Source organism: Electrophorus electricus, chromosome 2 (genome assembly GCF_013358815.1).
Source record: "Electrophorus electricus isolate fEleEle1 chromosome 2, fEleEle1.pri, whole genome shotgun sequence".
NCBI lineage: Eukaryota > Metazoa > Chordata > Actinopteri > Gymnotiformes > Gymnotidae > Electrophorus > Electrophorus electricus.
Genome location: NC_049536.1, coordinates 24,439,702 through 24,453,072, shown reverse-complemented (window position 1 = coordinate 24,453,072; position 13,371 = coordinate 24,439,702). Strand labels below are relative to the sequence as shown.

Below are 13,371 nucleotides of genomic sequence, written 5' to 3'. Positions count from 1 at the left end.
CTCTCCCTCTCCTGAGACTCCTGAGAATGTGACTCTCCCTCTCCTGAGACTCCTGAGAACGTGACTCTCCCTCTCCTGAGACTCCTGAGAACGTGACTCTCCCTCTCCTGAGACTCCTGAGAACGTGACTGTCCCTCTCCTGAGACTCCTGAGAACGTGACTCTCCCTCTCCTGAGACTCCTGAGAACGTGACTCTCCCTCTCCTGAGACTCCTGAGAACGTGACTCTCCCTCTCTGCCTTGGCCAAACACAATAGCAGGACTTATCAGGACTCCAGATTTCATCTCCTGGCTCCGGTGGCTCAATGGTGTGGTTTGTCCCCATCCGACAGCCATCGGGATTCACGTGCAAATTTCCACTCCACAGTAAGTGCGAGGAAGCACACAGTGTAGAATTTTCTCTCCTTAATTAGCTGCCTATTGCTTGCTCGGGGGTGGGGGGTGTAAATTACTGGGGTGATTGGCCTTTTGACCAACAGCAAATGAGAGAGACATTTAGGGAGTCCAGCTTACACCCCATATTAAAGGGGGCAACCAAAAGATCTGCCCCATCCCCCCCCCCCCCCCCCCCCCCCCCACACACACACTATTTCTGCCTGGCCTATTTAAAGTGGGGATGATTTAAGTGGGGCGGACGCGTTATGGCTAGACATCTCACATGGCTTGGAGCGTGAACAGAAGAGAAGGAATGTGTGGTCTGAAAAGAGCAGAGCCTTTAAACTTTTGGATACAGGGCAAGAGAAATAAATGCATAGACATTTAATTCCTGACAGTTTTCTGCTTTCAAAGAGTATATCTTGGACTAAAGTCACAGTGGAAGTAAAGCTCAACCAAAAGGGATGAAAAAACGCATTATGCCTGGAAATTTTCTTAAATAACAACATAACTCAGGGTTTTGTGTGCTGTACAGCTGGTTTAAGACAATGGCAAAAGAGAGTGTTGGTCAGAAGTAGACCATATCGTCCAAGCGGGAAAACCAGAAGAACCGTTGGTGTCTAAAACCTGGAATGTTTATCATATGGCCTGTGGCCTGAACATAGCCTGGAGGCCCGGGGAGTGTGTTACAGGGCCGAGGCTAGTAGGGCTCTGTAGTCAGCCATAATGTGGTCAGGTGTCCATTGAATGCTCACTACGGTATTTACCCTAGACATTCTTCAGCACACTACCATCTCCACAACTAAACCCACATTATCAATAGTAGGAAGGCTAAGGCAGTGTCTGTTTAGAATACTGAAGGCATGCTTTTACATTTTAAATGAAACCTTGAGGGTTAGGGTGTAATATCAGGGAGCTGGAGAAGAGACTGATGTAGCAGTGGTTCAACTAGAATGCTAAAAAAAACCTAAAATAAAATAGCGTTTCCTCTATAAGTGGTTTTTGCTTTATTTATGAAGTAATAATTCGAGTAAGAGTAATATACTTGTTTTAAGCAATAAAACAAAACATGTTCCTAATGACAGAAAATGTTCATGCTTATATTTTGTCACAAGATTTTGTCACAGTTGCACTACAAATATATTTTAACCCATAATGCTAATACTTCTTGTATTGTTCAACACTGAAAGGCTTGACAAAAACAGCCATAAAACTTTTCTGAACCTCTTCCTTTCAGTTCCAGTGCTGATTTCTTAAAGGGAATGTTCTTGATTTCTTAAAGGGAATGTGAATTTGTGGGGCTGCTGAACTGAATACTGAACCTACTCTGTGTTCTTGTCCCCAGCACTTTTCAAAGCAACTTACAAAGTTACGCATGAAGTTACGCAAGAGTATATCAAGAAATATTATGTAATTTACATAATGTTTCAATAAGCATTATGTGATTTAATTTAATTAAATTAGGTCAATTATTATTGTCAGTCTAGCCTGTCATTAGATTGGCTTTGAATTCTTGGGTGGTCTGTTCAGATGCAGCTGTGTCTTCTGATCCTAAGTGTCCATGGTCTGTCAGTAAGACCTCCTGTTCCAAGGGGTCACCAATTCAACAAGCCATATATGGGCATGGACTTACATACAGAGAGCTGAGCAAAGTTAATCTTAAACAGAAGAGTTGCACCTCAGATTATGAGACACACCCATAGTTTATCAGTAATACATGTATAAATATGTATGTGTGTGTGTGTGTGTGTGTGTGTGTGTGCTCAAACTAACCTTGTTGATACTTTTAATTAAGCAGTGTGAGTTCAACTCCATTAGGTCTTATTGAATCAGTCTCTCTCATGAGCACGCACAGCACATATAACAGCTTCCTACAGTGGCCCACACAAACAGCTCAGTCTCATACACCGGTCCCAGATCTCACTCCTCTGCTTTTACAAGTGCAGGGAATAAGATCTGAATGGGTTAGATTCTAGAGCAGTGAATGGTCCAGGTAGGGCAACATAACATACTGTTAAAGCCCTTAAGTCAATAGAAAGCAGACCTTTAACTCTTCAAAAGACTCTTTCTTACTTGTGCAGAGAACATATGCATTGAGGATTTAATATCTAGGCCAATTATTTATGAGTTATTTATGAACTGGTATATTGAATAAAACCCTATTTTACTAAAATGAAAAGAACATAATAATGTGAGCCCACAGCAAATACATTAGACCTAGGTCTTGTTCTAGGTATTGACATTACCCTCTGTGGAGTCTTCAAAGCGCTGATTGAAGTTTTCATAGGAGTCCCAGCGAATAAGAGGATCCTGGGTATTGTAGTCCACAGAGACACTGGGTCCATTCTCCAGATGGCCCATACCTTCAGGAAAGGAAGAGAAGTACAAAGCCTTTATGAACATAAACCTTTAGAATCCAAAACAGGAACTTATGAAAATAAAAAGAGTTCTTACCCTGGATTTTTTCTGGGCCAAACGAGAAGACAAACTCTACTTTTCCATATTCAGGGAACCTGTCATCTGTTTGAGAGATGAAATCAGCATAAAAAGAAAATAATAAGAGTATTAACCTAGAACTTTTCCACTCAGTGTTTATGAGGGACAAAGCACTGTGCCGAACTCAGTTAAACCAGCAAGATTTTTACCTTTGAACGTTTCATCCAGCTCCTCCTTGCCAAAGACAAGGCCCATGTCGTGAACAGCGCAGGTGTGAAACTGCACTCTGAAAATGACGTCTCTGGACGGGCTACGGAAGCGCTTGTGATAACACTTCAGCTGCAGAGGAAGACACATAAGTCAGCCTTCCGTAAAACAATTACGTTATACCTGCAGGACCAGTCCAGTCAGGACCAATTATAATACACTCAGGACCACTCAGTACTGAATGCAGAAAAATGACTGACTCTCTCTCTCTGACACTGATACCAATGGCAAATCCACCTCCATGATTTACTCAAGTGATGCACAGAAAGAAGCGGAGCTCAGAGCAGCAGCATTCTCACCCATCAATGCTGCATCCTGCATGTGACAGAGTGAGACCCATTTCTGGCTTATGTCAGTGCCATCGCTCACATCAAGACCAATGAATCATACTAGATTAGATTAAATGAGGGCTTTTGGATCACCAGGGTGCTCATTAGACTTCCCATGAGCAAGCAATGCCACATAAGTCTCTCTGGTTTAGCACACAGTCTCTCCAAGATGCAGATGAGAGAATAAAAATGACCTTGCTGGCCACCAGAGAACTGTATCCTGCACTCCGCAGCCCTGGGATAGTTGTAATTAAGCTATTTTGCTTGGGGCAGACGAATACAAACACACAGGTTTTTACTTATGAACATGAGCAAAATAATCACAACAAAACTGAGGAATGGAGGCCCAAAAAGCCTTGTGGCTTAGGGACACTTCATAGGAGCATTCCAGGGTATAGGGGCCCCTGCAGAAAGGAGGCATGCCTCCACCTCAGAAAACACTGCCCTTTCCTACACATGTAAGCAGCAAGGCCAAAGAGACTGGGTGAAGCAGACATCCACTTGAAAAAGAAAGTGCGAACAAACACAAGAGTCAGCACGCCAGGGTGGAAGTGATATTGCTGAGGTAAATTAGTGTAACACTGACTACACTGCCACTTAAGGGAAGAAGCATCCATCAATTTTCCACGTTAAATGGGATGCTAAGCATGGTAAATTACTTGATTTCTTCCACTTTTCCTGCATAGTTGAGGTTGTGGGGGGGGGGGGGGGTAGGGGGGGGGGGGGTTTGCGCTGATTTACAGTCTTCTTTAATAGTAATCCCCAGCAGACAAGGCCTCTAGCAGAGCTTAGAGCTCTTTCTAATCACCTTCTTTTTTGTTTGTTGGTTTTTTATTTTTATTTTTGCTTGCTAAGGACAAACAAAGATGAGCTCTTTGAACAGATCGCCCTCTACAAACAGCATTAGCATTTTTGACAAAGTACTCAGTTCTCTGGCCTCTTTCTCAAAGAGCGCTCTAGGCTGAGATCCAAATAAATCCAGACTGGCATCTTCGCCAACACTGAATGCAGTGCTCATCAGAACAAACCTTCACTTCTTCTAGGGTGTTCTTGAAGTCTGACTCATGCCCCCTTTGACATTTTATTTTATGGGTTTTGCATAGCACTCTAACGAAGTCCTATAAATGATGGAGGGAGCCAAGCCAAGAACCCTTTCCTTCACCTTTAACGGCCATATTTCATACATGACCTACACTTCTTAGAGGCTAAGCTTGATTTCACTCTGTGAACTACATAACTCAACAGAGGGGGACTGAGTGTTATGCAAAACAAGGCAAGTCAGGCAAGTCATCAAAATCACTTGACAGATAAGAGCATTTTTACAAAGGTAAAGGACTGAAATTCCTTGCACACTGCAAAAATGGACCACTGGAAATTCTACAGTAAAAACATTCTGCAAGTAGTGAATATAGTAGGGAGCATACTATTACCAGAATGTCTCCTTTCAGAAGCAGTCCAGGCTCAATGGTGATGCATATGCTGGTCTGACTGTCACCTTGGACATTACTGTGAATCACAGATAGGACAACACACATCACCCAAAGCACAGACCACAAAAACCCTCGCCACCAATTTCTCTACAAAATAATTTAAAAAAATGAAATGCACAAAATAGGTTTTCTTACAGAGTGGCTAGTACAAAAGTGTACAGTGTCTGGGTTTGTGATGGTATTACTGTGTATTCTGCACATTCCCTGTGAGCAGTACATGTTTAGAAGTGGACACAGGTGACAGAGTGATGATACTCTTAAGGTGTATGTAGCCACTGGGACACAAGCAGAAAATGTGCCACCCCTGGCTAAGGTTTTGTGTGTGTGTGTGTGCACATGTGTGTTTATGTAGGAGATAAATACCACAGGGTGCAGAATAATCTTGCAAGTGAATATAATCAATATTTCTCAGTTGTACTTAGAATGTTAACTGATAAAAAACTTTGGCCCACACACAATGACACATGCACACACACATAAACGCATGCACATGAAGCCCCTTTACTCTGCTTCTGAAATATCACTTTTTTGAAAACCAAGTCTCTCTCGGGACAGTAAAGCACAGTAGTGGCTGGTGCTATTAATGCCATACGACATGTAATGGGGCCTGTGTTTGCTGGAGCCAGCATGCCAGCTGAACGTTTTCCTCCTCTCAATCCAAACTGGACCACAATCCCCCTGATCTAGCCTTCCCCTCCTGTCTTCGACACACTCAGGTGGACTTACACACAACTCTGTGTAAAACAGACGAAGGTGTATCTCATTACTGTATACACAAGCAGAGATATCATACATAATACACCTGCAGTCTGAGCGCACACTGTAGGTCTGTGGGAGACACGCGTTATGCACTCTCTAAGTGTGTGTGTGTGTGTGTGTGTGTGCTACAGGGCAATTGTGGGAGGGGACCAGGAACTCAGGATGGCATGTGATTCGTGTATCTGGAGTCTGGGCAGGGTGCCAGGGAACAGTGAGTGAAGGAAGGCATTAGAAACAGCCCAGTTCTTACTAGATCCCAGATGTGTAGACTGGCTGCATGGCCTGGTAGATCTTGAGGAAAGGGCGGCAACCTGAAAGTCACAAAGAGGCAGAGAAAAGGAGGCGGGAGAAAGAAAGAGAAAACAAGAAGGTCTAAGTATAGTTGGAGGAACAGAGGGAGGGCCTAGAGAGAGGGGGGTGGTCTATATGCATGACTGCTATGTCATAGTGTTCCAATGGTGTGCTTCTTCCCATCTAAATACTCATACATTTACAGTGACACGTGCGCGCACACACACGCTTTGCTTCCATTCATCAATAAATTCATTCATCTTGTGCCTGGTAAAGGCATGACATTATAAAAACAAACAGGCATCTCTCTCTTGTGTGATCCCTCACACACTCACACTACAGAAAACAAACCCCACCCCCCACACCCTTCTCCACAGTTGCATGCATGACACAAGGCTCTGAATGCTGCCTCCATCACCTGCAACTGCAGAGACTCTCTTTTGGCCCCCAGCCTGGACTCCGGGCTGACCCCCAACCTGGGGCTGGCCCCTAGCTTGGACCCAGGGCTGGTCTCCAACTCGAGGCTAGGCCCCAAAGCAGCAGCTCACCTCCTTTGGACTCAAAGTTGGGGATGCCATGCATGATAACGTGGTGCAGGAAGAGAGGCTTGTTGTTGATCTTAATGTGGCCCGACAGCAGTCCACTGAAATACTGCACATATCTGGAGTAGATAGAAACAAGCACACACAAAGCACAGGGACAGAGCATTCAAACTAAGAGAAAAAAGAATAGAACACTTTTTGGAATATCTACCTTTCAGAAAACAAGTAGGGGGGCTTCCAAGATCAGAGGCTTCCAAAGACAGTGGCACAACTTCCCAAAATAGCAGATTCTTTACATTACAAACGCAGCCCTTACCTATATGTTTTGGTTGGTATGATTCAAAACTTTGCAGCAGTAATAAACCCAGTGTGGTGATTCTTAGCTAGGGGAGTCAGGGTGACCAGGAAGCAGGCTCATTAATCCTAGTTGAAGCAGCTCTCCACACACTTGCTGTCTAATACATCAATCAAAACAGAGCATATATATATATATATATATATATATATATATATATATATATATATATATATATATATATATATATATATATATAAAGATTTGATATCTTTTCAGCTGGGAGTATAGACCATTTCCATTAGCGGTCATAAGACAGTTTATGTGGGTCCATTTAAGTGGAACAGCCCTTTGCTCCATTTCCAAAAAGTCACAGAAGAGCCCTGGGCACTTCAGTATTCATAAACAGGAAAAAGCTTCTTCCCACTTTAGCACTAGGGCCTCTCCTCCAGGGAGGCATGGAGACCACAACGAGCGCTTCTCTGGCCAGGGGCCCAAGGCTCTGCTTTCCCACGCAGGGCAGTGGCCACAGCCACTGCAGGGCCTCCACAGGGCTCCTGCAGGCTCATGCACTTCAGAGAGGCAGGGAGGACTCTGCTCCCAGGGAGGATGCCAACCACGGAACCCATTTTATGTCAGCAGGAGGCCATTACAGCTTTTTACAGGAGACTGAGAGAGGCTATTTAATAAAACCAAAGGCACCAGTAACTTTGAACAGGAAGGGAGGAGTCAGAACTCCTAACGACAGGGAGACTCCCCAATCATCACTCCAGATTCCGCTGGTTGTAGGTTGCCATGGTGAATGGGGGAGTTGTGTTCAAATGCACTAGCGCCTTTGAACAGGGAGGGAAGAGTCAGAACTCCTAACGACAGGGAGACTCCGTAATCATCACTCCAGATTCCTCTGGTTGTACGTTGCCATGGAGAATGGGGGGGTTGTGTTCAAATGCACTAGCGCCTTTGAACAGGGAGGGAAGAGTCAGAACTCCTAACGACAGGGAGGCTCCGTAATCATCACTCCAGATTCATCCTGTTATAGGTTGCCATGGTGAAATGGAGGGGTTGTGTTCGAGGCTGTACTTGGGCATTTTGCAGTAAAAGTTGCTAAATGTATTCTGTGTAATGGAAAATGTGGTATCCCATGCAGAAATATGTGTGTGTGTGTGTGTGTGTGTGTGTGTGTGTGTTTTTTGTGTGTGTCTAAAATACTGGAATACAAGTTAGTGCTACACATGCCTCCCATAATAACTGCAGAGTAGTGGACAACCACTTCTGGCTAATTATAGTGCCGCCAAGAAATAACAGCACAGAGAGGCCAAATCTCAGACCCTTAAGGATATCACTACACCTCTGGGAGAATGTTTCAGTTTAAAATGGTAAGGCACACATCCAGGGAGTGGGATGACTTCAGTTCAAAAAATAACATGTAAACATATAAGCATCTAGACAAATAATATTAAATCCATCTGCCCTTGTAGTTTTCTCACTCATGCAGTTATGAGTACTTCTGTGTTTGACCAACAGAGGCTAAACTTTTTTTGCACTGCTCTATAGTTAAGACATACACATCATTCGACCAATCAGTTAAAAGTTAAAAGTCGCAAGTGAAATTCCAGAAATTTCGAATGATGTACACGAAGAGAGTAAAAATGATATTGTTATGGAAATGCCTGCCTGTTGTGGTTAGGTCCAGTTCTGGACTACACTGCACAGACCAAAGAAAATCCACTTTAGTCAGGGATTAGGCTTAGGCTACAAATCAGAAATTCAGTTGTTATAGCAATTGAACACAGTGAGTTTGATCCTGTGGAACCCTTTCTGCATTTTCATGGATAAAGTAAACTATAGTCTGGCCTAAGCTGATTATTGGTACATTTCAGCCTACGCTGTATATTGGTACATTAGGTTCGCTGTGCAGCAGCTGAAGTGAAGAAACTTGAACAGTGCGTGGTAGGCAGAGGTCGGCCTAGAAATGGGCTGAAACTGACCTTTTCTGGGAAGGTTGGCTTACAGGAAGCACTTTGTCTTCATAAAACCGCTTCATGGCGAACCTGTCCAGGGCCTGATCTGCACTGCAGGCCCAACAAACATACACAGCTTCTGTTATCTTATGGATATTTAGTTTGGTTTATCTGCATTTATGTTTGCATTTCTTAATCAATTAAACACATTTTTGCTTGTGTTTGATTTCCAGCAGGTATTTGATGTTATCATGTCTACAGCAGTATGAGTTTCATGTTGTTACAATTACAACAGACCAATTCACCGATTATGAGTACAGACAGTAAAATATCCATCATATTTTTGATAACAAGGAGGACTTTGATGAATGATTAATCGGAGTCCTGAAACTGAATAATGTGTCTAAACAGTTGTTTCCCCAGCTTTTCTCTGGGCTTCACTAATGCATGTCACGTCTTGTGATCAGTGATTATAGTCTTTCCCCAATCAGAACTCAAAAGCATGAATTTAGATCAGCAATCACTCAAGGTCCAGGGCTCACCTCGCTGAAATGTTGCTGTAATGCATGTATGCAGCCACAACGACACCAGCTCTCCCTCGATTTCCCTGCAGAACAACAACAGAAAGAGAGACAGAGAGATGGAGGATTAAGGGATAATTCCAAACAAGGGGTATAGAGAAATCATTTAATTTCTCTTCATGTCGCTATAGTTCATTGAACAGCTCGTAAAGGAGAAAAGGGGCAGTGCGTAGGTTGTCGGAGCTCTCGCACACGCTACATAGTTCCACCAGTGAATCATCCGCTCGAGTTTCCGCTGCCTTTTGGAGCAACACGGTTTGCCATAGCAACGCTTTGTTGATGGCTTCCTGTTGAAAAATGCTGGGTGTTTCTGTATAATGAATGTACTTGGGCCAGGGTTAGTCCTTGCTCTCCCTCTCAGTCACTCAATGTCAGATCACAAACCCGGAGGAGCTCATGGACCAGGATTAAAGAGATGCCTCGCCAATGGTGTTAATGTTCGGGCCTAGTCTCAACACTGACCACACTGACATTTCCCACAGCAGCAGGAAGGAGGCAGATAAGGCCGTCACCTTAACCGGTTTCTATCTCACCAACTGCTGGTCCTAACATCAGCATCACCTTAAAAGACCCCATCCCAAAAAGCAGGCCAGAAAGGTCCTAGAGTCTTGGGTCATTGTGTAATTAAAGCCTCTCAGAGGAGCATGGAGGAGGGAACTTGCAGCATTGTTTGAGAAAAGACCTCGTGTCATTCAGTGCGACCCAGCAAGTTCAAGCAAAGGTTCTCAAAATGAGGGCAAATGCCAGGAATATTTCCCTTCCAAAGCTCCTCCACAGAAGAGTTCCTCAGTGCTCCACAAACAGTGGGATGAATGCAAAGCTAATGCAGAGTGATGGCAGCTGTTTAATCCCTCACTTCACACCTTAGAGCGCATCCGCGGCCAGCGTGTGCAGGACGGGACAGAACAGCGTGAGAACGCCATCTGCTGACAGCACACTATGAGCACTGCATGTTAAGATTTCCTGTCAATCTTTACAATAATTTCTTAAAAGAGAGTAGACGTACCTTGTTATGCAGGACCACAACATTATGGCTGTCAGCACTCATCCAGGTGTCCATAGCTTTACATATGCTACAGATCTTGTCCAGGGCTGGAGCATGATGGTCTGGCCAGCCAAAGTCCAGCACCTGAAACACACCCAGGAGCATGCACACAAACAAATGCATACAGACACATAAACAGAGGGGGTTGCTTTGGGGTTTTTTTTGTCTTTCTTTTGTAATGCATATTGTGCTAGCATATTGGGAAAATATGAAGTATATTGGAGAATATATGAAGCATATTTTGGAAAACCCAACTTACCTTGGGGTTTAGCCTGGAGATATCATATCGCTTTTCACTCAGGTTAAAGAGCTGAAGAAAAGTAAAAAGCATTAGTAATATATTGCTACTCAGCAGAGCATGTTTGTGTGTGGGAGGTTGGATGAACTTCCACTTGCTGTGGAATGATGGTGGAAGAAACGTCTGCTTGCTGTCCGGACAGCGCATGGAGTAAAGATCTTTTGCTTGCTGTCTGGACAGCAGAGTAGCTTTCAGTCTTCAAAGGCAGACTGAAGACCCATCTATTTGTGGAATATTTAAATGACCACTGACCCTGCACTTTATTGCACTTATCATTGTCTGAGATAGAGCTTATGTATTTTGCACTTCTAGGCATCAGCATTGATCCCTGTATTTCAACAGTATTCTAGTTCATTGGTATATTGGACTCTAACCTACTGTACTGTACTAGGATGTATTTTATGAGTACATGACAAAGCACTTTTGTAAGTCGCTCTGGATAAGAGCGTCTGCTAAATGCCGTAAATGTAAATGTGTGTGTGTGTGTGTTTGTGTGTGTGTGTGTGTGTGTGTGTGTGTGTGTGTGTGTGTGTGTGTGTGTCTGCGTGTGTGTCTGCGTGTGCGTGTATGTGTGTGTGTCTGCGTGTGAGTGTGTGTGTGTGTGTGTGTTGTTGGCTCACCAGGTAGTTTTCTCCATGTTTGGAGCGGAGCATGCTGGCCACTTCTTTGAGGTTAGAGCTGTAACTCTGCTCCTCTACGCTGCTGGGGAAAGACACGGAGATGATCCTCTCTGTGATGTAGACCAGGTCCACTTCATAGTTCTCCTCCACTGCCTGAATCAGACTCACACTCCTGCAGGTTTGGAGACAGACAAACCAACAAAGACTAGTAAAGACAAACAGAATGGAAGGCAAATTGTGAAAAGGATAAAGTGCTCTAAAAATCAGCTATCCAATGCTCCTAAACTACACACCAACATTACATAACCAAATAAGGGCAAATATGAGTTTATTCAGTGTGTGTGCCTTGTTCCAGACCCTCAATGTGAGATCCTTACTGCATTCTGAATAGGTATTTCTCTTGTTCACCATGGTTGCTGCAAATTTTTCACCAATACATTCCTTAGCAGTCTTGTGCTCCTCGCTAAATCACACAGACTGTTTTTCAAAAAGATGCTTTGCCTCAGAAATGTCAGCATGACACAATATGTAAATGCATATCTGGTGATCTGTTTTTGGTTTGAACCCAAAAAAAACAAAAAAACAAATCAGCCCAGAAAGACTGATCGTGGAGATAAACAAAGCTAGATATGAAAATGCCCCATATTCCATCGTGTGCTGAGCAGACCAAGGAAAACAATTTAGTCACTTGTATGGAATGATTTAAAGGAACTGCAATCCAGTACCCAATCGCTACCCACCTTCAGTCACCATGCCAACTGATGAGAGGATAATGAGGAGCATGGGCACACTACAAACCCAAAAACCCAGTGCAGCTTTTGAAAGGGCAGCAGGTAGCAATCTCACAGTCCTCACTGCTGGAGGGATCTCCCAGAAGCCCCTCTACCCCTCTCTGAGTAGTGCACGTCTGAGGTGTTTGGGTGTCCTCTCGGAGAAATACCATGCTCAGGAGAAGCTGCTTCTCATCAGGGGATTCCTCGCTAACCTCACTCTGCCTTCCGGCCCCAAAAAATTGCATAATATCTGTCCGAGGACAGCAGTGATCAAGTGTTTTAAACAGACGCATACACAAAGCACATGTTTTTTACTTCCACAATAAACAATACATTTGCTGCACAGTTTCTGTTAGGAATGTAACAATAAGCATCTCTTAGTGAAATAAACACCATGACATGCAGGTGGAACATAGGGCCTGCCTCAGACTCTGGAAGGTGGCCGATGTGCGCAGCAGAGCCAGTATAACCCCAATAACGCAAACACTTACTGTAGACTGGTCGTTATCGTTCCATTAACCCGGTCAAACTGGTCTAGTTAAAGCACAGTCACCAGCTCTGTTTAGATATTTATAGATTAAAGGATGAATGTTGAATGTTAGGCTGCAAGGTTCTTTCAAAACTACTAGCAGCTCCAAACTGAGAAAGATTTCCTAATGTTAATAATATGGGGTTTGGGAACTTTATCCCTCAGTGGTGCAGCACCAGGAATGTTTTGAGCCACAAGCTGGATACAGGATGAGTTATAATAGGGACAGTGATTCATCTAAACAACCCAGCTGCCTACACACTAATGTCATTCTCCCACAGGTTTCCACACCAAGCCTTCCAGAAACTCCTGGAGCTTTCCAACTTCCAGACCACTGAAAGGTGTCATGGCAACAAGCATCTTTCCATGCCAAGATCCAGCTGCACCTACTACATCCTAAGCCCACAGTCCAATAAAAAGAAATTCCCCAGGAAATGAAATATAAAGAAAAGCTTTCATCTTTTAATTCTGCTCCTCTTTGTGGAATACACAGACTCACAAGTTCTGCAAGATGGTTTCCTCATTGAGGGAAACAGAATGAAAATGAGGAGCACTGGCTCTCGAGTTCACATGCAAAGGGTCTATAAAAACTATGTGAGGATCACATGTGCCATATAGAATATAAAAGAAATAATAATTAGTATGCACATTGCATACTATATGTATAATAGTTGATTAATAATTGAAACATTGTTTTACTTATTGTTTATATAGTGCAAGATCTGTCAAATAAAAACTTAAAAGTATGTGTTAGCAGGTATATATGAACTATATGTTAATG

General features: G+C 43.5%; 1 protein-coding gene across 9 annotated transcripts in view; it reads right to left on the bottom strand.

Annotated features, from left to right (window-relative positions):
• tns1b (tensin 1b) overlaps positions 1–13,371 on the bottom strand; it is a 136,354-nt gene that overhangs the window by 37,288 nt on the left and 85,695 nt on the right. For all 9 annotated transcript variants that reach the window (XM_035534725.1, XM_035534706.1, XM_035534697.1 and 6 more), the window contains 11 exons: positions 11,289–11,460; positions 10,630–10,680; positions 10,332–10,454; positions 9,287–9,351; positions 8,772–8,855; positions 6,495–6,607; positions 5,906–5,966; positions 4,837–4,912; positions 3,020–3,149; positions 2,829–2,894; positions 2,621–2,737 (listed from right to left, as the gene is read on the bottom strand). In XM_035534725.1, the coding sequence (XP_035390618.1) occupies positions 2,621–2,737; positions 2,829–2,894; positions 3,020–3,149; positions 4,837–4,912; positions 5,906–5,966; positions 6,495–6,607; positions 8,772–8,855; positions 9,287–9,351; positions 10,332–10,454; positions 10,630–10,680; positions 11,289–11,460 (1,058 nt within the window). The remainder of the gene's footprint in view (positions 1–2,620; positions 2,738–2,828; positions 2,895–3,019; positions 3,150–4,836; positions 4,913–5,905; positions 5,967–6,494; positions 6,608–8,771; positions 8,856–9,286; positions 9,352–10,331; positions 10,455–10,629; positions 10,681–11,288; positions 11,461–13,371) is intronic.